Genomic DNA, 24,794 nt, shown 5'->3' with positions numbered 1-24,794 from the left:
ATTTCTGAATTCTAAGAGAGCAGATAAAATGTGAACGTTAAACTTGATTCTTTAAAATTATTAAGAATATGGAATAATGATTATTATGTTGGTATGTATTCATTTATTTCATTGATGAGGCGATATATATTTTATACATTTGGTTTACAGGTCTACAACCTTACATACATAAAAAGCAAAGGAAAAAATGAAATAAGAAATCTATTTTGTTTATTCATGTGCTGACCCGAAAACCAAGACTGGTTTGACAAACCATGTTCACTTGGCAATATCTTCAGTTATATCACTACGATGCATTATGTCCATTGTTTTCTTGGGTTGTTATTTTTTGTAATGACCCTGCACATTCAATGTGCAGAGGCTGGACGATACAATTTAGATGAGAGGGGAGCAAGCCTTGGTGTCAAGGTTTTTTGCAGTGTAGTTTTCGTAGACCACATGGTATAAGTAAGTTAGTGCCCCTACTCTACAGGTGATATGGAAAAGTTAACAGAAGTCATTTATTTACATTATTTAACATGATAGAAAACAAAAGACATGTTTTCTTCATTGAAGATATGTATTCAAATCAAATAAATACTTTCCGTTTTCAGTTGACCTTGTCATCAGACTTGCTGCGTTTGATAGCTTCCATGTTTGTATCGCCAACCAAACTGCAGGAAGTCAATTATGAGAAATTCCTGTCATTTATCGGAACTGCGATGAAGGAAACAAACAGCAATGGGTAACTTTAGTTGACAATTGGTTTTATTGTGTGCTTTGACTCAAATAACTTCAAACATCAATCAACCATTGAATCAGAATTAATAATTCTGTCATGGCTGACTTATGTTTTCGCAACTGATCAACCATTTTAAAAAAAATAATTCTTAATTAAGATTGAGAAATAATAGTTTCCATCAAAAAATGTTTATCATGACTGTTTTAAGTCAATATTGTTATTTTTTTTATAAAACATTGTGTTCATATTATCAGATTGTTTGAAATTGAATCCAATCACAAACACATATGTATTTGAATTGTTGATCAGTTGCCATGGTTTCTCTGTTGCACGTCCCTGTTTGAACCCTCACAGTAGACTGCCTGCACTTACCATACTTACAAGAGAGACTTGACAGGGGTGGTCAGTAGGCAGTAGGCAGTAAGATTAGGGCCTATGGTCAGTAGGCACTAGGCAGTAATAATATTACATAGTAAAATCAATGTAAATAAAACTTTTGTTTTTTAGTTAATGATTGAACACAGCAATGCTTATGTTTTTATCTGTTTTCAAGTTTTCTCATGGAAGTTGTGTTTTACCAAACAGCTTGCTCCAATGACCGCCTCAAAGTACTTAATAACAATACATTGAAAATACCTAGTGGGGTCACACACAAAATAAAAATCATCTATTTCCGCTTATCAATTTTCAAGTTTTACAGAAAGCATACATTTCTATTTTATACAAAGCATGCAGTGTCACCAGATTAGGACAAACCTTTATTTTGAGTTGCTTTACACTATATTGTAGTCAGGTAGACCCATCAGAAACCTCTGTCAATCATTTGTGTGTCCAAACATTCACAGGTAGTATTCCAATCATAAAATGGTCAATGTTAATTTCTGTCGTTAAAAGTGAAGCTATTTCATGTTGATAGTACTTAATTATTCCTGACTTAGCTGAGCTTCCAAACAGTGATCTGGGGTTTTGTCAATACTTCACATGCTTGTACACAATGCATTCACTAAGGTTCTCCATCATGATCAATCAATCAATCAATCAAAAGGAAAGTAGTGTGAGATGAGGTTAAAAATTATTGCTCTTATGTAGCGATGTGAACACACATGTGTGAGTGACTGCTTGTGCTGAAGCTTTATAATGCTAAGACATACCATGCTGCAGTTTAGCATGGATACCCTACTCATTATATTTACCTGGTGCCGGCCAGTCCTTGTTGTATCCGCTTTGTGGCGAGCACCAGGCAGGGCAACAGAAGGTACCAAAATGTTTTGGTGTGACACTGCCGGGGATAGAACCACGGACCTTCCCCTCTCTAGGCAGACCCTCTATCTACTGGACCTCAGACAGGAAAGTTGTATATACAAATCCTGTGAAGTATTGACGATGTGCAATGGTATAACATCATTATCACATACCGTATTTGCCATAATAAGCTCCACTTAGAAAAAATTGGGGCGCTTATTAAACCATAATAAACAGCAAGTTAATTTTGTTGCCAGAGATGGAGCGGAAGTAAACATAATTAGGTCAAACGTCCATGAAACTAAACATTATTTGACAATATAGGCAATTATATACGCATTCTACACTGCTGGCTTTTTTAACAAATCTGTAATGTACAACACAAGAAAATACAGACTGCCATGTTAAGTTTTGGTCTTAGTAGGTGGTGTTTAAAAAGATCACTTACAGTTTGTTTTAGAAGTTGGTCAGGGTGCTCTTGTTGGATCAGGGTGGGAATATGGTATGCTTGGTATTACAATATCATTGAAAGGGGGGATCATGAAAAAATGACAAAGTTCTATTTTTTTTTTTTAAAGTTATAACTTTGAACATTATTCTTGGCCTGGTCATTTATCATAGACAGGGGAAGGGGGGATGAAAAAATGTTGGGGGTCAGCAAAATATGATACAGACCTGAAAAAAGCATACATCCCCTGCTCCACTCCATAAAATAAATGACCAGTTCCTAATAGGTGAATAATTGATTAATCAAAGAATAGTGAAACAGTTTATAGTCTTTAGACTCATCAAATTATAGAGTCTATAGTATTAATCTCTCAACAACCTTGTCTAGAGTGAGTGAGTTGGTTTTAGCAATATTCCAGCTATTTATGGCACTAGACACCAGGAATGGACTTCACACATTATACCAATGTGGGGAATCAAACCCAGTTCATTAGCAAACAGGCCAACACTTTAACCACTAGGCCACCCCAACGCCTCTGCCTAGTTAAAACAATATTTACATAGAAGATATTCTTGCAGTCAGTAGAGTATTTAGTTCAAAACTAATACAAGAATTTGTTCTGTAAACATAGAAGACAGATTAAAATGATTAGTATTTTAATCTATATTTTTATTCAAGAGGTGGATGTTTATCTTTATTAGGAGCTGACCTGACGTGGTACAGCTTAGTTCAGAATTGTTGATAAACTAAATGGCATCCAACAACTATCTACCATTTTCTATTGAAAAAGAGACCCGCTCAGTGAGGGAGATCACACTAACAATATGTATGGAACTATCATTTCTGTACAAGACAAAAATGAAGAAAAGAACTCTGAACTGTGCTAAAATGACACCTGTCTTGGAGGCACTTAATGTTTTATAAAAATGTAAAACTATTTCACCTATGGCTAGAATGTTTTCTCTCCTGTCCAGTTGGCCAGTAGACCTTTACAGTCCTCGATCATACATGTCGACTGGTAAACAAGGTCATTACTACACAAATCATGTTGACGGTCCCAGGCCGTGGAGTCCGTAAGTATTGCAACAATGTAGTCCAGATTTTGATACATATTGCTGAGAAGAAACATCATTAAAAAATCATTGCTACCTGTGGGAGTGGGCGTTAATAGGGTTGGAAGGTGTTCCAGTATCTGAGAACTAAGAATACATGTTCATGGAGTCAGTCACCGGTGTAAGCTTGTGTTGCTGTAAACCAGTCAGGACGGAGAGAAAGTTATTGTATTTGTAGAAACTTACAAGATTTGTTTGCATCCTAGATTTTGAATAGCTGCAGAGAATGGAACATTGAATCTCTTTAGGGATATGAATCATTAATTATGTGTCATTCATACAAATATTGATATATTACTTTAATATAACATTGACCATTGTATCATTGCTCTGAGTATGTTTGCATACATGCACAATACTGCAGTGTCCCAGCACCAATATTGGTGGGTCCAGAGGGAATGCAGGGTGCACCGCACTCGCTGTATTTTGTCACATTTTATTTCCTGTCACCCTATGTCAATCGCTTCATGCATGCTTGTTCACTTTGCAATGTGAGTAGTGTGCATCCCCACCCCTCTTCCATCTCTCTGAGGCAAGGGAGTTAACTGACTATAAACTCCGAACTAGGTTGGAAATTCTGGGCTCGATCATAGCGCCACCAATGGCGATTACGAGTTATGACCAGTCAAGATCTGATCAATGATCAAGATCTATATTGTAATAAAATGGGTTGTACCTTCTGAAGTGCATCAAATCACGTGAGCACTTTGGTTAAACACATGAAAAGATTTGGAAAATATGCCCTGTTGATGGTACATATCATTTGCAAATCCTGCAGTTGACCAAAGTCTGCACGTTGAAATCCATGTTGTCAACGAACTCGATTTTGTTACACGATTTTGATTGGACTATCCATAGACTCATTAGTCTAGCCAAAATATAACTCCATAATCCCAGCCAAGTTCGGCAAGGGTGGAAACTAGACTTTTACATTCAGTTAACTCCCTTGCCTTGGGAAGATACCCCTCTTCCCCCTCCACTTTTCAAACTTCTGGATCCACCTCTGACTGCACTCTGTATGACCACTGCTTAAGAGTGAGGTTTTGGATTGGCTGTGATTTTGGTGCTGGTGTTATGGTGTGCTGTGTGAGACAACTTTTTCTGTCATATATATTTCTACATCATACTTAGTGCATATTATATATGTAATTTAATGAGACATTTGTAGATTGTTCATGGTCGTCATTTGTCATGAAGTTGTGTGTCCCAAAACACAGGACATAACAAGAATAGTCATGTTGATTACAACTAGTCTGTTGCAACATAATATTTGATAATATTTTAGGTTTGTTGATTATCATGGTTATCAGCCTGTATTTCTGAAATGATCAGAAAAACACTCTTTAATTAAACATTAGATCAAAATTTGGGATTATACCAGCACTTAAAATTATGGGATCAAGCTACCAATATTTATATATGATATGTTGTGATAGTTTGTGTGAAGTGAAGTTTATGAAAACAATTCAATTCTGCAACACACTCAATGTTGATAGTATTTTATATTGTTCTGTCCCTAGTCGAGCAAGTCGTCCATCCTCCCCGTACTATGACAGTAACGTGGGGAAATTACTGAACATGGCTGAACAGCAACTCCAAGAGGATGGCATTGACTTCGAGGGTCTGGTGGCACGCTTCCAGGCAGCTGACCGGGAAATGAGAGAAACTCTTTCTGCAGATGAGGTATGACAGTCAAGGGGAGATGACTCTCAAGACCAGCTTTTGTCAAAATTGTTGTATCCCTTCAGATTTTATTAAACTGTATATCAGTGTAATGAAGGCTAGGTTCTAAAGCTACCCTTACAAAATATATATTTATGTCTTCTTGTTGCCTTGTAGTCTATAATACAGACCTTGAATCAAATAGATCCAATATAGCCCATGCAAGTCTAAAATAAAATGAGTCTCTGGCCTCCTTTTTATTATTTTTTATCAAATTAATTAAACATTTTTTTCTGCAAAATATTTTCATTTCAGAGACTAGATATAGACAAGATGTTAATCTTGACATTTTCTCTCTAAGGGGCAATTGGGTAGCCTAATGGTTAAAGTGTTCGCTCGTCACGCCGAAGGCCCAGGTTCAATTCCCACATAGTTACAATTTGTGAAGCCTATTTCTGGTGTTCCCCGTCGTGATATTGCTGGAATATTGCTAAAAATGGTGTAATACCATACTGATTCACTGGACATTCTTTCTGATGCAGATAAAGGGCATCGTGTTCTCCAAGGGCGTCAGACTTCAGGAATCTGTGATGAACAAGATCCTCGCTAAGTGTGAAGATACCAATGGAGATGGGCAGTACAAGTAGGTTACCTGTAGATATTTGTTTGGTTGTTTGTATATGATGGTGACCTGTAAATAATAGAGTCTACAATATGCTACAAAACACCACAGGCCCTATATTCAAGATACACTATCATTGCATGTTGGAATTTGTGTGTTCTGACAAATGTTCCTCCTCTTCTAGCTGGGTGAAGTTTGTGGAGTTTCTGGAGAAGGTGCAGCCAGCAAAGACTGGCCTGACCATCCCCAGAAGTAAAAAGCCCCTGGAGTATGCTAAGCAGATGCCCTCTCCAGTCAGGAGCTGGCCTCGAGCTGTAGAGAACAACCCTGTCCAACAGGGACAACAGCCTGTAACACCACTGTGGAGGAAGGATGTAGGTGTTATCTTCTGAAATGTTGGCTGATCTGGATGTTTAGGAAATATATAACCTCCAAATATCATCATCAGAGATAAATCTAAGATAGTGCATGTGGCAAAGTGGTGAAGTATTTTGCCCCGAATTGGGATTCTTTAAAGAAGCCATTTCTCATGAAATTTAGAAGTAGCATTCCATTCATTGTAAACTAAATCTTAAAAGCCTTTTTCTCTCCCTTGATCCTGCAAAAACTAAAACATTAGTTACAATAAAAACTACATGAGTTGGGCAGTGTTTGGGGAAATTTCAATATTCAATTTGGAAATATTTTTTCTAACTACACCCATAATAATGAACCAATTGTCTTACTAAAGTCTTATCTAAGTCATAAGCCAACAAGTTATCTACCATGTAATGGTGTTGCTGGGCAGGGCTCTGTATGACAGAGCCATCTTAGTCCCTTGACGCCCATTCTTTAATGTAGTCTTAGGCTGTTATAGCACGCTTGACCAGCACATATCTTGAGCGGTCTATCTGGTGTTTCAGGCACCACATGGCCATGACACCTTGTATGAGAAGGATCATTATGACATGGAGACAGATCAGCTGAAGAGCAACCGAGACACCATACAGAAGCTGGACAAGGACCTCAAGCATCTGGAGGCTGGGTATGAGGTCAGTGTCCTCTGTTGTAAGCCATGTTAACCAGACTCACTCACTATTTGATAGGTGTGAGGGTGAATGAGCAGGGTTTTGAACCACCTTTAGCAATATTCCCTCAGGGTACACGTAACTCAGTGTAACCATGTGGGAAACGGAACTCAAACTTCTAGCGTTATACATATTAACACTTTAACCACTAGGCTAACTCACTACCCTATTTGGTAGACAGATTTGTCACTTTGGCGACTTTCTTTTTGCGTGATATTGTTTATGTGTTTAATTCATTTACGTTTGTTGAGAATCGGTATTGGCAATTATGCCACGGTCAAAGAATAACATATCCCACAAAACTTTGACATACCCTTTAAATACACACTAAGATTTCTTGATGGAAGTTACTTTTGATATGAGATTGTAGTAGTTTGTAGTGGTGAGTAAAATACTATTGGAAATGATTGTCAAGTGATGTAAAGTTCAAGGAAGCATTGTAAAATATACTTTACGGTTGAAACTCAAAAGTTTGGCAAATGTACTAGAGGAATAGTGAGAATGATAAATTACTAACAAGGCATCTTGGTTCCCTCTTCATGAGTATATGCTGACACACATAAGCACTGTGAATTCAAGTATCAAACCTGCACTCAAAGTTTCAGGCTTGTCAAAGGGATGCAACTCTGCACAGCTGGTTTGTCACTTTAAACTACTTCGCCACCCATAGCCTACTCTTTTCATGAACAGGTGTGCTTGCTCTATAAGGTGTTCAGACCACCTTTGTGGTCTAGTGGTAGTGGTTCGAACCCCTGCCGCATCATACCAATAAATGATGGTACTTGTTACCCTGCCTGGCACTTGACATTAAGGGGCTAATCAAGACTAGTTGGCTCGGAGTCAGTAAACTGTGTCTGAGTTGGGTATTCATGTTATGCTGCGGCATGGTATCTCTGTGGGTTAGCACTATAAGTTGGCATTCGTCTGGACAAGTACAAGCACACACAGACAGACACATCACTATATGAGTGCACTAATCTTGAATGCGACATTAAATCCTATTTCCTCTTACTTCACCTCCACTTTAGGTAATGAAGAAGAAACTTGCATCTCCCCGAGATGACTCCCCTTGGTTCAAGATGTTCATGGAGTTTGCCAACGCCCTGTACAAGCAGGACTCCAGAAGCACAGGTCAGTGTCTAGCACATACATATGTCTGGTATGATGATAGGTCATTTCATGGTGTCAGTGTGCCTACTTGTTGTCATAAGGACATCAAATAGTGTTTGATGGGTTAGGGAGTAAAGGATGTCCGCTGGTCTGAATTCAGATTATTTAACCGTAGGTATTTTACAAAAATATTGATGTATATGTATGTTACCTACACTTATACATGTAATATTACATGTTACTTTATATGTGAAAACGTGTAGCACCAGTACCACATCCTGAAATGATTACAAAAATAATAATAAAATATTCATACTTAACTACAGACATATAGGGAAATCACCCACCGTATTTATAGTTTGCATAAATGTATAATTAATAGTATTTCACTTTTTAAAATACACTACCATATATGATTTTCTGTAAAAGTGAGAAGCTTGTTGAGCTGTTCAAGTTACTGATTCAGTGAATAATGTTTTTTTATTGCAGGCAGTTTTATATTCATGAATCTATTAGGAAATTACTGGTTCTAATAAGTGCTCAGTTTATTTGAACATCAGTTAAACTCCTAATATTTTCAAGGAATAGGAGTAGCTTCTAAATATTTGGTATGATTTTTTATCAAACTCATTTCAGTTTTGAAGAGAATTCAAATGTATGTAAATACAATGATCTGTGGCAAAGGAAAATAGTTTCATTTTAAAGATTATGATCAAATCTGTTTTGGTTCTGACCAATAGGACTGCTCCCCGCAGAGGAGGTGCTCAACTGGACCAACCTGTACAACAAGTCTTACAACCTTGACATTCCTGAGTATGTGATCATCCACACTCTCGGAGACTGCTCCAATGGCGGCAACGTCAACATCCACAACTATCTGACTAAATTGGGAAGTCGAGACTGGTGATGTCAGACAAGAACATATTTCTGGCTATGTCTGCATGCTGCATTAGTGACTTTTGGATTATTTATTCCTAATTTGGAAAGAATGTTGAATATATTTTCAGTCAAACCCAACTTGGCACTTATTTGTACAAATGTAAGAGATCAGGCAAATTCAATTATGAATACCATATTTTCTTGATTAAAAGGCCAGGCGTATATTTCTTTTAGACACTCTTTTACCCCTGGTGTTTAATAAAAGAAATAATAATGGGGAGAATTCTGTGCATGAAAACTCTCCGGCTTTTAATCGAGGACAGGCGTTTGAGGAAATATGGTATTTTGCCTTTAATGATTTTGTTATTGATCAATAGATTATTTTGAAATGCTAGGAAATGAAGAAAAACTATTTCAAGAAGATAGATGACCATATGTTTTTACAAACTACTGTAAATAATATTAAATATGAAACAGATTAATGTCTGGTGATATATAGCTTGATGCTGTGACAAGGGAGAAATCACTGTTTATTTCTTCAGCTTAATTATCTTCAAAACTGCAAGTGTTGATGCAAGATTAAGGACACATTTGTGTAAATACTGTCACAAATTCTGTGTAAATAGTGTACAAGAAAACGATTATTTTTTCCATTCAAATATAGTTTGTTTCATGAGTAATAATGCCAAGCATAAACCCCGTAGGATTGAACCTCTTGATTAAGTGTTGACTTTAAATGATGGGTTTTTTTCATGATCGAGTCCATTTAAGTCATCTCAAAATGCAGTTATGATATTTGCATTTGTGGACAGACCAATTCCATTTCTTTGTTATTTTTTATAGTTTGATCAGTTAGGAATTTTGTTGTTGTCAAGGTTGATTAATTAAAAAATTAACAAACAAAAACAGCCTCAAAGACAATTCACAAAAAGCTTATTTCAATAATACACGTTTACAATATTTTTGGTGTGTGCAAAGGTTAGGCTTGGCCTGTTCTAATAAAGAAATAAAAACTGGTCTGGCGTAAATGACTCATGCAAATATGTTTAAGGAAATCATTTGCAGCCTCTGGTGACAGAAATCCGTCCATCCCTTGTGCCATTGGAGGATCCTTGTTTGTCTTTAGACAGTGAAATCTGCTTATATGTCGATGTATTATCTTCTGTGATATCCTATTATTTATTAGATCTTCCATTTTACCCATAGACTATTTTGACTTAGTTTATTCTCAGGAACATATCTGTTCATAATATGATTGTGTATATATGTTTTATGACATGGCTGTCATGCTCTGTTACTTATATCAAGAGTTATTTATTATGTATACTTCAGTTGTCTGTGATAGTTCACCATTATGTACACCTGTTGAAATACACATGGGTTGAACATTGTTTGTACACTCAATACAAGTTTAAACATCAGTCAAAACCGTTTATTTTAATTCCACCAATTTGCTGATATATTGATATATTACATATTTTTTTTAAATATGTTTATTCTGTTGTACACATGGCAAGAGGAACATAAGATGCTAACATAATCTTCGTTCCGAAGTGGGGACCCAAATACTGCAGTCTACCCACATAATATACTACTCAAAAGTTAAAGTCCCGATTGCTTTCATATGGCTATAGTTAATCTGTCATGGCTGTCACATATTAAATAAACTCATAGGAAACATCAGGTGTTCTTTAACTTCTTTTGAGTAGCATATTATATTTATAAGGTTTTCCTTGCATTAATGGAATCAACTAAATGGACAGTAGGCTGTTTCATGAAACATGAAAATCTTTACAACTTACTAGTCGTAATCAGTGTTCAAAATTAAGCATGAAAGTCAAGTTGTGCTTGTTGTAACCTTCATGTTAAGAGTTAAAGATTCATGGGGTTCCTAGTTTCAAATACCATAGAAGACCTCAAGGACCCCAAAACCCCCATAATTTTGAACACTGCATATTGCATATTCTAGCAATCAAGAGTTGGTGACATATGAATTTACTTTTAACACCTGACACTTGATATATCACTTGATATATCATTGTACCGTTCCCAATGCCAATACAATCTATAAATGTGAATTAATCCTTGCTGTTTTACCTACACCTATGATTTCAGGTAAAACTTTGCAAATTAGAAACACTGAGCAGTGTATTTTGCCTGGTGCAGCAATCTACTTTCACTGGTAGCTTTATGAGGGGAAAAATACTTTTGCAAAATAGATTTGGTTTTGAAATCAGGCTCTTCCTTGGTGTATGCATTAGATGGTTGTTGTTAATTTAACTGTGTATTTACTACATTCACACATTAAGCTTCACAACTCATAGAGAAAACATCCATTGTAAAGATATTTTGTGTGTGTTTACTTTATGAATGTATGTTAGTGTTAAAGAATTGTCACAAAATGAAGCCAGTTTTAATATTACCTACTTTATAAGAGAAAATGTCAAATATTTAGGAAAGGTTTTGTCTATACCATGGTATACCAGTAGATGGGCATGTTTCATGAAAACTGCTGTGTACTTTGCTAATATTAGCAGTAGGTTATCTGAAAGTTTTCATTCCTTGATTTAATACACTAGTCTGAAGCCCGAGATAAGTCAAATTCTGTTTGGGCAACTTATAATAGTCCATATTATTACTCTAAAATATGAAGTGCAAAGTTCAGCCGAGTAGACTGAAATGATTTTGGCATAGAGCCACACAATGTTTATATCAGTAGTCAAAAAAAGTTATTTGAAGTCATGACACCTGTTTACAGTGATTTGGTCAACCTTCCTCATCAGGAATAAATGCTTAAACGCTTAATCCACAGAAGTAATGTAGTTCAAATACATTATGCTGTATATTTGTTTGGCTTATGTCAAAATAGATGCTATTTATTTCTAAAATATGATAACATTCTTGGTTCATGTATTGTTTTATTTATGTTTTGCTCACAAGGTGTTGAGTTGGAAATTGAAAAATATAACTGCTGGATGCAACTGAAGTCTAGGTTTAGTCTAAACACAGATATAAGTAAATTTTACAATTTGGGAGGCTGCCAGGCAATTTCCCCCAAAATTATCAGCCTTGGGGAATTCTTTATAACAATATTCGATTTTGGATAGAATGTATCATTGCAGATTCTTTATGTTATGGGTGGACAAAAAACCCATCATCTGTCAGGATATAAAAGTTGCATGTTTTGAAAAGAAATAGCATTACAGAATTAGTTACCATATTGGGGCCATTGTTATACAGTGCAAACACGGTAGAACTGTTTCATTGGACAAAAGTCACAGAACCAAGAATATGGATGAAAATCTAGGGATACTTCAAAATGTTCTTTGATACTACGCAACTTCTGCATATTATTTCTAATCTGTATTGTGTAGAATAAACATCTATTTCTAGATGATTGACTTCAGTTGTTTTGTCTTATGTTTGAAAGTATATTTATAGAGAATTGTTGGTGTGACAACATATGATTTGAGACTGACAGTGGTTGCTGGAGGTTCCAAATGTTTCAATTTCTTAGCATAAAATACGGAAAACATCAGTTATTATTAGCTTCTCTCCACAGTTGTGAGTATGGTTTAATGACGCTTTTAGCAATATTCCAGAAATATCAGACAGGGGGACACCAGGTATGGGCTTGGCACATTGTTCCACAGTTGTGAGACAGATCAGGCTGTAACATCATGATACAATCAATTTCCATAAGTGACCTGCCTGTCCAGCAGAATGCACAAAACAAAATCAAAATTTTCTGATAAGCTTTGATCAAACGAAATATTATATTAGTGTTGTAATCCATTTTGCTAAGGAAAATGGTACATTTTTAAAATTGAAGATTGAGAGAAAAATAATATGGATCATCATCCTATATCAACATCCATAATATGACTCCTTTTCTTGAATCAATAAGATAAACAGTATTCATACACAGTCAAAGATTTCCGGGACCAGTCAAATTTAATAACTTTTTTCAACCATTCACATTGCAGCACGCTCTTCCATTCATTTCACAAAGTGATATAATATTTGCATGTTCTTTCCTGATGTGTGAATATCATGCCAAAGTATCAGTGTATACCAAGTATATTTTGGAAATTTCAATGTATGGCTTACTTCAGATAAACATCATGATAATGAAATGTCCTTAGCAAACAAATGAAAACATTACAAACATGAACATGATAAACACAATTTATGTATTCAAAACAGGAAAAGAAAATCAAAGATTAGAATATATTTATGTTTTAAATAATTATATTTACGCACATAAAATATGGGCATACAAAAGTCAGTAAAAGAAAGTAGTACCAAGAACATATACCCAAAGTAGGACTTCCATGTTGAAATGTATGGATGAACTGTGAACGGTGTTGCATCATATCTGTTTAGCCGAGTTCTTGCCTCTATGCAAATCAGATAGAAACTAACTGTTTTAGTCCACTGTGCCTTTTAAAGATAACTTATAGCAAAACCCTTAATAATGGCAAATTTCTACTATTCCTCATGATACTTAAACTATTGGGTAGTTGGGCAAGGACTAGACTTGTGTCAATATCTAACCCTGAACATGCACACACAGACTGCCAGTGATGGATACTCTCCTTATCAACAGGGGGTAGTGGGTCCCCTCTGTGATATTCCTGGAATATTCCTTGAGAAAATTTGTCCCCTTTGAAAAGCGGATGGACAGACTGAAAGACTTCAGAGAGAAAGACAAATGGACGGACAAACTCTGTTCCAATATACCTGGCCCCACATCATGGCGTGGAAAAATAAGGTGGGTGGAACGCCTGTTTATATGGTACACCTGTATGCCTTCCCAGATGTAGCAATTGTTTATGGACTACATGTGTGATCACCATGTGTTAATCGAGAACATAGCCAGAACATAACAGACGAAAGGAACAAATCAAAACAAAACAAAATGTTGTAACAAATAATGTATTTCATTAACATTAAGAAAACAGCAAAAACAAACAGAGATAGATTGTATGTATTTTCTAAATATTGTAACAAATGCCTCAACAGTCCTAAAATGATTCATAAATGTTTTGTATATAAGTATATACATATGTGTTCAGAGTTCACTGCCTAATCATCCTTCTTCTTAAACACACTCTTGACTCTTCTGAAGAAGTTGGCCACCCTGGATAGCAAGGCCTTCAGGAAGGAGTGGGTTGACTGGATGATCTCCTCATCCACGAGATCTACTTCAACAAAGTCAGTGTCGTCCACGATGTACTGACCAGCGATAGTGAGGGACACAGAAGGGACAGTGCTGGGGCGAAGGGTCTGTGGGACGGGCAGGTGAGACAAGTGGGCAGGGATGGTCAGGGACTTTGAAGTGGGTTGCTATAGATAGGGAGGTAGTGGAAAGAATGGAATGTGAGGAAAGAATATTATGTAGATGGAAAAGGATATTCAATCATTGAATATTATTGCAGCAAATAAAAGCTAATGGTGGTAAAGACAGGAAAGGTGTGAAACAAGAAACAAGGTAAATAAAGATGATATAAATAGTAGATACCGAAAGGTAGATAATGCAAAGGGAAGGTAGATTGTTTGTTTGTTTGTTGTTTAAAAACGCCGCACTCAGCAATATTCCAGCTACATGACGGCAGTCTGTAGATAATCGAGTCTGGACCAGACAATCCAGTGATTGACATCATGAGTATTGATAGAAAAGATGACATGAAGGATATTCTTGGAAATACAAATGGGACAAACTTTACAGAATTACTGAAGCCTTTGAACCAAAGTACTCTCAACATTCGTATTAGGGTTATATTAATTGCATACTGTTAGTTTAAGGTAGGAAAATAGTATAAACATTCAGTTGCGGCTTTATGAAAACAGGGACCAGTACACAGAGGTGTTCCACATATCGGTGAAAACTCATGGAAGTGCTAAACAGGCATTGCTATAGACAAGCCTTTATGACACCTACATGGCAAGGGGCAGGATAAGTCAGTTGGGACAGAGGCTGGAGGAACCAGATCATCCGATCAACTGTGGGGAAACAGAAGAATATACATACAGGGTATTAAACACCCAGAATGTATGTTGCTGGTCCCTAACCTTTGGCTGGTGACTAGTAAATAATATATCATTTTGCAGTTAATAAATTATTTGTGCTGACAGATAGATGCTATATCGCTAAGCTTTTAGGGGTTCCCCTTTTCCAAAATGTTCCAGTTTTATGTTGGATAAAGGGTAGGTAATTGTAATAACCAAGGGCAGCTAGCCTAGACACTGCAAAGTATATCTCCCTGTTACTTTATAACTTGAACTTGATCCCTTCAGACAAAATATGGGATAATAAGTTACAGTTTACCTTTCACTGCTAAACTAAGTCTATTTGCTAAAATTCAAGGGATTCCGCCTAGCCATACCATATTGATTTGGACTCAGACTGCTGTGTACATTCTGAGAGTTTATAAGAAATCATGAGCAGATCCAGGATTTAAAAAAAGGGAGTGGGGGCAGGGGTGTGTTCCACTTGGGCTATTTGTAACTCAAATACGGGCAGTTCCCACCCAAAACACTTCCCCAAGACTCACAAACACTTCATGTAAACCACTGTTAATAAATTTACGGAATTCATTTTACAACCAAATGAACATGTTATCATGGTAGGAAAGGCACATAAAGAATGTCAATGAGATGTAAAAAATACAGAGAACTCACATTTTCTCATAATGTTTACAAGTTCAAGGTACACAAGGGCCCCTGCATTCAACATCTTAGCCCCTAAAGCACGCAAAGTGTTTGAAGATCAGTACAGGAGCCATGATACACACTACTCATCACACTGATACACCAACATGTAGGTACGGAATCTACTGAAGCGTAATTAGAATTGTACCTTGAACATAAGTGCTCACATTCATGGTGGCAGGTTCAAGAATTGCAATAAAGGATAAGAAAATAACGCTTTCAGAACAGCCAAGTGCAGAGGTAGCATCAAAAATGGCGTCGATGTAACATCAAAGTGACAACCGTCGTCAAGGAAGACATGAAGTCTCATAAGATCACGCGATATTATAAAATAAAGTTAAACTGGCCCCCGACCTTAATTGCGCTTGCACTGGGGTGTTGGAGACGGAGCTCGGCTGTATTTTAAGGAGAGAAGTTAAGTCGCGCAATCATATAAATGGAGCAAAATAATTAATTATGAGCTGAATTAATTCCTCAAGGCACGATTCTGGGTGTTACTAGTTACTATTCAACCAGCAGCTTGTAAGGGTCCGTCAAATTTAAGGGAACGACAGTGGCTAATCATACTATGACTATTTTCATAACCAGCAATATGAAGGGTGCTAGGGATTTATTCTGATCGGGAACCCACGGGGACTGGTATATCGAGATGACAGGTACCATCCGCAGACCCTGCATGGTTGGTACACTAGTTTCAGGTCACGAGTGAGTGAGTATGGTATTACGCCGCTTTTAGCAATATTCCAACAATACCACGGCGGGGGACAATAGAAATGGGCTTCACACATTGTGCCCATGTTTGGAATCGACCCCGGGTCTTCAGCGTGAGGAGCCAACGCTTTAACCACTATACCCTACCGCCCCTTCAGGTCACGATCAGGTCATGACAAGGGGCATGATCAACAATACTTGTCTTCTGGAGTACACTGACTTGCTTGAACAGGATTGACATGACCTTACCCGAACAAAACACTTAAAACATTAAGTAGGAGACAGCTTTCATATTAGCTTATTTCACTAAAGAAAATATATTACATGGGAAAAATATCATGATATGAATATTTCAGTTTAAGAAATATTAATTAATGTTGAGGCTTCGTTAAAAATTCAAAACTGGTAATCAATGAATGGACATTCCTTAACAAGGTTTGTATGAAAGGTTTGCACCTGTTTAAGTTGCTTCAATTAGAAGTTCAGTTTATTCATTATGATTTATATTGTAATAACTAAATTGGCATAATTACGAAGGTAAATCTTTCAACCTTTAAAAATTAAATCAACTTAGAAAGTTTGATGTCTCATTCAGCTTTCAATCTTTTCCTGCAGCCATGATGTTCACAAGATGTCCTGGGAGGTTGATAACAAGCTGTATGGAGTAGCTGGGACTGGGAGATGCTGCAACATCCTGCTTGTGATAGATTTGATTCTGTCTTTGCCAGCTGCAACTGCAGAATGTGAAAGGGGATTCTCCCACATGAAAATTATAAAATCTCAATTCAGAAATAACCTGAAGAGTTCATCTATGACATTATTGATGACAAGACAGCTGCATTCTAATCATTCTAATGATTTTCTACCTGGTGAAGCCACCCACTAGTGGAACACATCCCATCATAGGTACCAGACTTCACTTCTGAAGATTCTGACTATGAGTCAGACATGATATTTACATGATGTATTCTAGGATATTAAATACAAATCTGACCTAAAAAGTGTTTGCTATTTCTTTTCTTGCATTACTTCATGTTCAATGAATTCGATTTAAAGTTTTAATTAAATTATCCCGAGAAACATATGATTATAGTGGGCAGGCAGGTTTTGGTCAGGGCTGGCAAGTATTTCAGCTAGTCAGTCCTGTGGTCTGGCTGAAATTTTTGGGAGTTTCATACCCTGTCAATGATCGATAAGTAATTAGAATAAGAGGCCCATAGGGCCTGTATCACTCACCTGGATATTGACGCAATCATGACAAAATATACATTTGCATTGTACATGTATATAATACTCCAAATATTTCGTTGGTTGGTTGGTTGGTTTGGTTCAGCCCATCCATTTGTACAATTTTGAATTCTCACTACCGGAGAATGTTTCCAACAATATATGGTCGATATCTTTCTCTTAGTTCAAGAGAAGAAGTCGTTTAAAACAATAACGCCAAATTACCCCTATTTGGCCACGCCCCTCAGGGGGTTGGCGGTTGCGTCCCAGCCCCTCCATTTGTACAATGTTGAATTCTCACTACCGGAGAATGCTTCCAACCAAATATGGTTGATATCTATCTCATAGTTCCAGAGAAGAAGTCGTTTAAATATAGCCAAATTACCCCTATTTGGCCCCGCCCCTCAGCAGTTTGGGCGGTGTCAGCCCAACCATTTGTACAGTTTTGAATTCTTACCACCGGAGAATGCTTCCAACCAAATTTGTTTGATATCTATCTCTTAGGTCTAGAGAAGAAGTCGTCTAAAGCAATATAGCCAAATTACCCCTATTTGGCCCCGTCCCTCAGGGTTGTCAGCCCCACCATTTGTACAATTTTGAATAAATTGTTGACGTACGGACGACGGACGACGGACGCCAGGGTATGGCATGAGTTCACCTTGGTCGGGTGGTCGACTGTTCGGCTCGGAGTCAGTATACTGTGTCTGAATGGGGTGTCAATGTTAAACTGCGGCATGTTATCTCAGTGGATTATAATTAGCACTGTAAAACCGACGAGTTCAAGCAGCCACGCAGCACACACACACGTGCATGAACGTCGCTATGTGCGCGACGTTAAAACCCATTTCACCTCACCTCACCAAGGTGATATCCATGTTGAAATGTATGGATGAAATATGTTAGGCGTTGCATCATAACCGTTTAGCCGAGTTCTTGCATCTATTCCAATCGATGTCAGGATGTTAGGACAAAATGTTCCCAAGCCTCCAAATTATTATTGTCCACACTGAACCATGAACACAGACTGCCAGAGATGGATACGCTCTTTCTCAACAGGAGGCGGTGGGGAGTCTATTGGTTAAAGGCTTAGCTCCTCATGCCGAAGACCCAGGTTCAATTGCCTACATGGGTACATGTGTGAAGCGCATATCTGGTGTCCCCCGCACTGATATTTGTGGAATATTGCTGAAAACGGCGTAACTCACTCATTCGTTTTAAATTCATTTTAAATGTTTGATTTGTATCCCGGGCCTACCAGGAACAGCCTGTTTGTCAAAGATGAGGATTTATTCATCTTCGTCACTCTGTATGTTCATGGTACAGTGTTCATGGTACAGTGTGTGTGTGCTTGCTTGCGTGCGTGCGTGCGTGCGTGCGTGTAACGATTGTTTAGAACCTTGGAAACACGATGCTGTTGGGCCATGACATTAATCCAGTGTCGGAAAGAACTTGACAAAATGATTTGTGGTAGAACTTCTGCCACACTCCATGCATTATATTTCCCATGGTGGTCAGAAGGTATGTATTGTTCGTGGTACAACTTTCTACTCCATGATTTGATTATTACAAAACATTTTGCAAGTAAAATATTTCCTAAATATTGTAACAAATGCCTCAAGAGTCCTAAAAGATGACTCACTAATTCATGAGTTTCACATATTTATTATCCTAAAAACACTTGTGTGAAGATTAAGTAATGTACACTGCCCAGTATGTGAGTGGATGTGACGTTTGGAATGTTAACTTCTTTCCTGAATTAGATAGGTTAAACACCTGTTCAAATGGTGCACCTGCGTGCCGTCCAAGATGTAGCATCTGTTTATGGACTACATGTGTGATCACCATGCATTAGTCTAGAGTGAGTGAGTGAGTTGGGTTTAACACCGCTTTTAACAGTATTCCAGTTATATCACGGCGTGTCAGCTTAATGTGGGAGGAAAGCCCGAATTGATGCAGGTCTCAGACGTTTACCACTTCGGGGAAACCCACGAGCACGGGTATGGTGCTGACAAACCTAGAAACATAATCGGGGCGAACCGGGATTCGAACCCACAATCATAGGTTTCTGGCAATCCCAAGGGACGCGACTCTGCACAGCGAATCGCGGCGCCATTATAGACGACTGGACCATCCGTGCCCCCCTCCACTCCAAAACCACCCCCCCACACACCCCACCCCACCACACACCCCACCCCACCCCCTTAGTCTAGAACATAGCCAGAAAATAGCAGAAAATGAAACAATCAAAACAAAACGTTGTAACAAATAATGTATTTCATTAACATTAAGAAAACAGTAAAAACAAAGAGATAGATTTTATGTATTTCCTAAATATTGTAACAAATGCCTCAACAGTCCTAAAATGATTCATAAATGTTTTGTACATAAGTATATACATATGTGTTCAGAGTTCACTGCCTAATCATCCTTCTTAAACACACTCTTGACTCTTCTGAAGAAGTTGGCCACCCTGGATAGCAAGGCCTTCAGGAAGGAGTGGGTTGACTGGATGATCTCCTCATCCACGAGATCTACTTCAACAAAGTCAGTGTCGTCCACGATGTACTGACCAGCGATAGTGAGGGACACAGAAGGGACAGTGCTGGGGCGAAGGGTCTGTGGGACGGGCAGGTGAGACAAGTGGGCAGGGATGGTCAGGGACTTTGAAGTGGGTTGCTATAGAAAGGGAGGTAGTGGAAAGAATGGAATGTGAGGAAAGAATATTATGTAGATGGAAAAGGTTATACAATCATTGAATATTATTGCAGCAAATAAAACATTATGGCGTTTAAGACAGAAAAGGTGTGAAAAAAGAAACAAGGTAAATAAAGATGATATATAGTAGATACCGAAAGGTAAATATTTGTTTGTTGTTTAAAAACGCCGCACTCAGCAGTATTCCAGCTACATGACGGCGGTCTGTAAACAGTCGAGTCTGGACCAGACAATCCAGTGATTGACATGATGAGCATCTATAGTTAAGTGAGTGAGTGAGTGAGTATGGTTTTACGCCGCTTTTAGCAATATTCCAGCAATATCACGGCGGGGGACACCACAAATGGGCTTCACACATTGTACCCATGTCGGGAAAATAGTATAAACATTCAGTTACGGCTTTATGAAAACAGGGACCAGTACACAGAGGTGTTCCACATATCGGTGAAAACTCATGGAAGTGCTAAACAGGCATTGCTATAGACAAGCCTTTATGACACCTACATGGCAAGGGGCAGGATAAGTAAGTTGGGACAGAGGCTGGAGGAACCAGATCATCCGATCAACTGTGGGGAAACAGAAGAATAAACATACAGGGTATTAAATGCCCAGAATGTATGTTGCTGGTCCCTAACCTTTGGCTGGTGACTAGTAAATAATATATCATTTTGCAGTTAATAAATTATTTGTGTTGACAGATACGTAGTATATCGCTAAGCTTTTAGGGGTTCCCCTTTTCCAAAATGCTCCAGTTTTATGTTGGATAAAGAGTAATTGTAATAACCAAGGGCAGCTAGCCTACACACTGCAATGTATATCTCCCTGTTACTTTATACCTTTCACTGCTAAACTAAGTCTATTTGCTAAAATACAAGGGATTTCGCCCAGCCATACAATACTGATTTGGGCTCAGCCTGCTGTGTCAGTTCTGAGAGTTTATAAGAAATCATGGGCAGATCCAGGTTTATAAAAAAGGGAGTGGGGGATAGGGGATGTTCCACTTGGGCTATTTGTAACTTCAGTAGGGGCACTTCCCACCCAAAACACTACCAAAGACTCACAAACACTTCATGTAAACCACTGATAATACATTTACGGAATTCATTTTACAACCAAATCAACATGTTACCATGGTAGGAACGGCGCATAAAGAATGTCGTGAGATGTTAAAAAACAACCAGAACCCACATTTTCTAATAATGTTTACAAGTTCAAGGTACACAAAGGGCCCTGCATTCAACATCTTAAGCCCCTAAAGCATGCAAAGTGTTTGTGGATCAGTACAGGAGTCATGACAGATCATAAACATGATGATACACACTACTCATCACACTAATATACCAACATGTAGGTACGGAATCTACTGAAGCGTAATTAGAATTGTACCTTGAACATAAGTGCTCGCATTCATGGTGGCAGGTTCAGGAATTGCAATAAATGATAGGAAAATAACGCTTTCAGAACAGCAAAGTGCAGATGTAGCATCAAAAATGGCGTCGATGTAACATCAAAGTGACAACCGTCGTCAAGGAAGACATGAAGTCTTGTAAAATCACGCGATATTACAAAATAGCGTCAACTGGCTCCCGACTTCATTTGCGCTTGCACTGGGGAGTTATAGAGAAGGAGCTCGGCTGTATTTTAAGGAGAGAAGTTAAGTCGCGCAACCATATAAATGGAGCAAACCTAATTATGAGCTGAATTAATTCCTCCAGGCACGATTCTGGGTGTTACTAGTTACTATTCAACCAGCAGCTTGTAAGGGTCCGTCAAATTTATGGTACGACAGTGACCATAATCATACTATGACTATTTTCATAACCAGCAATATAAGGGATGCGGGTGCAGGCTAAAACGACATCTCAGCAAAACGTCACTGATTTCTCGGGCGTAGTAGTAGTAGTAGAATATGCATTTATTTACAGGTTTTATTATGTTATGTTGTAGTATATATGATTTATTTATATTATTTACATTGTCATTTTCTTGTTTTCCACAGTTATTCACAGTACTTCCACATTTGAATATCATCACTCCTTGTTCCCAAGACTGGCCCATTAACCACAGAGCATTAATTGTGTCAGTAACTGAGTCAGAGTGAGGTCCTCATCTTTGTATGTCTGCCAGACGTCGAATATCTCGTGGAGGTGGAGATGTGGAGGACCTCCTCATGTTGGCCCTGAGTTCTTCCTCACATTGGAGAAGACGCTTATTTCTAACGTAAACGTGTTTTAAGGCGATTAACATCTCAAAATTATTTGTTTTTGCAAGTGACCAATAGTTTAATTTCATTTATTTTATTTCGAGCATGTGATGATTTCACAATATGTTTAGTTGCGCCTCCAAATCACAGTCGGCAAGTAAATTGAAGTAGAGGCTAATTTCTAATGTAAACTTGTTTTAACATGTTACAATTATTTGTGTTTACATGTGACCATGTGAGTTTAATTTCATATATTTCAGTACCAAGGTAAACAAAAAAATAAGGTGCCGTTTTCGCAAGGCAATAGTAGCGGTTTCGCTTTAGGCGAGGTGACATTTTCGCCGATCGGTGGCGTTTTCGCTCGGTGACGTTTTGCTGAGATTATTCTGACCGGGACCTCACGGGGTCTGGTATATCGAGATGTCAGGTACCATCAGCCGACCCTGCATGGTTGGTACACTAGTTTCAGGTCATGCCCAAGGGAATGTTCAACAATACTTGTCTACTGGAGTACTCTGACTTGCTTAAACAGGGTTGACATTACCTAACCAACCTTCGTAGTTAACTTTTTTTTGACAGCGAGGGCAAATATTTGCACAAGTATGACTTGTCCCCAACTTGATTCAAATAAAACTGTTTTCTATAACAACTGCCCCCCTGCTGGCTACGGCACTGCTTACCCGAACAAAACACTTAAAACATTAATAATATTTACTGAACAACAAAAGTTCCTGTGACATTGAATAAGATTTAATGCAAAGTTATGGGTTTTTTTACCAAATCTGAAACAATTTCAGATAAAAGACTCCTGTAATTTTGTTTGTTGTTTTAAGCCGCACTCAGCAATATTCCAGCTATATGACGGCGGTCTGTAAATAATTGAATCTGGACCAGACAATCCAGTGATTAATATCATGAACATCGATCCACGCAATTGGGATCGATGACATGCGTCAAGCCAAGTCAGTGAGTCTGACCCCCCGATCCCGTTAGTCGCCTTTTACTGCTGAAAACGGCGTAACACACTCACTCATTCGTTATAAAATCATTTTTAATGTTTGATTTCTATCCTTCTTTTTCCTAAATATTGTAACAAATGCCCTAAAAGTCCTAAAGGGGCACTCACTAATTCATGAGTTTCACATATCTATTGCCCTAAAAAACCTAGTGTGAAGATTAAGTAATGTCCGTGTAAACTGCTCAGTATGTTTGTGGATGTGATGTTTGGAATGTTAATTTCTTTCCAGAATTAAAAAGGTTGAACACCTGATCAAATGGTGCACCTGCATGCCTTTAATTTGTGAGAAAGTGACATGATGATAATGTCCATGGTCAAGGGGAAGTAACTCTTTGGATGGGTTCTACCACCCCAAGGTCAACTGACGTTGCGCATAGAGAGCCGTCCGTTGGAAAATAAATGGTGACCTTACATCTCTCTCTCTGTTTTAGGTATGTATGCATTGATAATGGTCGAAATAAGGCCGTCTTGTATCACATATAGTAGATAACAATGCCAGGAAATAGGTTGTGGGTATTCTGTCAGAGGCAGCATCGTACATTTGTTGTATTTTCAATTTATCGAGCCAAGCAGAAACCTCGTGGTTAGCGTTTGGCGTTCCGTCATTGACTGATTGTTTTTCACTTTTTGACTGTTAAAGGAATGTGATTCCCATTTTAGGAATGGGAATAGGATTCTAATAGTTTTGGTTCAGGAATAGAATAGTTGTTTTGATCTTGTAACATTAAATTTTCGCCAGCACTGTTTAAACTCTGGTTGTCACCTATTTTCGGGAGTCACGTGACCGCATTAGCTAGATTCAGGGGAATTAACCCTCATCTTGTTTCGTTCCTGAAAGCACATGTCCTGGTCACTGAAGAACATGTTTTTGTATAATATGTATGAAGGCTGTTTATGCAAGAAGTATTCAAAATACTATATTCCTGTTAAAGGTGTGTATTATGATTATTGTAGACATCTTGAATATTGAGACTGATGTATCAGCAGTAGCTTTCATGCATTATTGTGTTGTTGTTAAAACAGTTACATTGAAGTTCACAAGTTGCTTTAAGTAAGTATACCTGGTAGGTCATTATATTTCCTGGAAAAGTGTCACCAGGTAAACTATTTCTGATATGTGTTCAGATGTATTCCGTTGCGCGTTGTGATTGAGACTTTGGGGCTGTATGCCGTTGGAAACTAATTGGTGACCTGACATCTCTCCCTCTCTGTTTTAGGGTATATTGTTGTGAGGCTGACAACTTGGCGAGCCTGCCAGGATCAGCATATGTTGCTTGAAGTCCACCACGACAATATGGAAGATGTCAGAGACAGTGGAGCATCAAATCCATGATGTACGGTCT

The 24,794-nt window shown here is 38.0% G+C and overlaps 3 protein-coding genes across 7 annotated transcripts in view; 1 reads left to right on the top strand and 2 right to left on the bottom strand.

Annotated features, from left to right (window-relative positions):
• Window positions 1-12,198, top strand: part of LOC139480010 (keratin, type I cytoskeletal 10-like) — a 73,043-nt gene extending 60,845 nt beyond the window's left edge. For 4 of the 5 annotated variants that reach the window (XM_071262984.1, XM_071262982.1, XM_071262981.1 and 1 more), the window contains 8 exons: window positions 594-724; window positions 3,386-3,484; window positions 5,044-5,206; window positions 5,728-5,828; window positions 5,992-6,181; window positions 6,710-6,838; window positions 7,903-8,005; window positions 8,725-12,198. In XM_071262984.1, coding sequence (XP_071119085.1) covers window positions 594-724; window positions 3,386-3,484; window positions 5,044-5,206; window positions 5,728-5,828; window positions 5,992-6,181; window positions 6,710-6,838; window positions 7,903-8,005; window positions 8,725-8,891 — 1,083 coding nt within the window. In that variant the 3' untranslated portion in view covers window positions 8,892-12,198. The remainder of the gene's footprint in view (window positions 1-593; window positions 725-3,385; window positions 3,485-5,043; window positions 5,207-5,727; window positions 5,829-5,991; window positions 6,182-6,709; window positions 6,839-7,902; window positions 8,006-8,724) is intronic. The other variant, XM_071262983.1, reaches the window with a different exon arrangement.
• Window positions 12,199-13,875: 1,677 nt separating this feature from the next.
• On the bottom strand, window positions 13,876-15,750 carry LOC139480341 (uncharacterized). Its single transcript, XM_071263405.1, has 3 exons — window positions 15,726-15,750; window positions 14,808-14,869; window positions 13,876-14,212 (listed from the first exon to the last, which is right to left on the bottom strand). Exons 1-3 carry the CDS (start codon window positions 15,748-15,750, stop codon window positions 13,952-13,954), a joined length of 348 nt encoding a protein of 115 aa, XP_071119506.1. The 3' UTR covers window positions 13,876-13,951.
• Window positions 15,751-19,933: 4,183 nt separating this feature from the next.
• LOC139479280 (uncharacterized) lies at window positions 19,934-21,641 on the bottom strand. The gene is made up of 3 exons (XM_071262144.1): window positions 21,617-21,641; window positions 20,735-20,796; window positions 19,934-20,191 (listed from the first exon to the last, which is right to left on the bottom strand). Exons 1-3 carry the CDS (start codon window positions 21,639-21,641, stop codon window positions 19,934-19,936), a joined length of 345 nt encoding a protein of 114 aa, XP_071118245.1.
• Window positions 21,642-24,794: the final 3,153 nt, after the last annotated feature.

This window comes from Haliotis cracherodii, unplaced genomic scaffold (assembly GCF_022045235.1).
Source record: "Haliotis cracherodii isolate W230 unplaced genomic scaffold, xgHalCrac1.p SCAF_4, whole genome shotgun sequence".
In the NCBI taxonomy this organism is placed as follows: domain Eukaryota; kingdom Metazoa; phylum Mollusca; class Gastropoda; order Lepetellida; family Haliotidae; genus Haliotis; species Haliotis cracherodii.
This window is presented reverse-complemented; position numbering and strand designations above follow the sequence as displayed.

What these genes read in the sequence shown, in the direction of transcription:
- LOC139480341 (XM_071263405.1), bottom strand. Translation starts at nt 15,750, where the DNA reads ATGAATGTGAGCACTTATGTTCAAG. An exon ending in TGTGAGCACTTATGTTCAAG is followed by an intron (nt 14,870 to 15,725) that starts GTACAATTCTAA and finishes GTTTCCCCACAG; the next exon opens with TTGATCGGATGATCTGGTTC. An exon ending in CTTATCCTGCCCCTTGCCAT is followed by an intron (nt 14,213 to 14,807) that starts GTAGGTGTCATA and finishes CCCTATCTATAG; the next exon opens with CAACCCACTTCAAAGTCCCT.
- LOC139479280 (XM_071262144.1), bottom strand. Translation starts at nt 21,641, where the DNA reads ATGAATGCGAGCACTTATGTTCAAG. An exon ending in TGCGAGCACTTATGTTCAAG is followed by an intron (nt 20,797 to 21,616) that starts GTACAATTCTAA and finishes GTTTCCCCACAG; the next exon opens with TTGATCGGATGATCTGGTTC. An exon ending in CTTATCCTGCCCCTTGCCAT is followed by an intron (nt 20,192 to 20,734) that starts GTAGGTGTCATA and finishes CCCTTTCTATAG; the next exon opens with CAACCCACTTCAAAGTCCCT.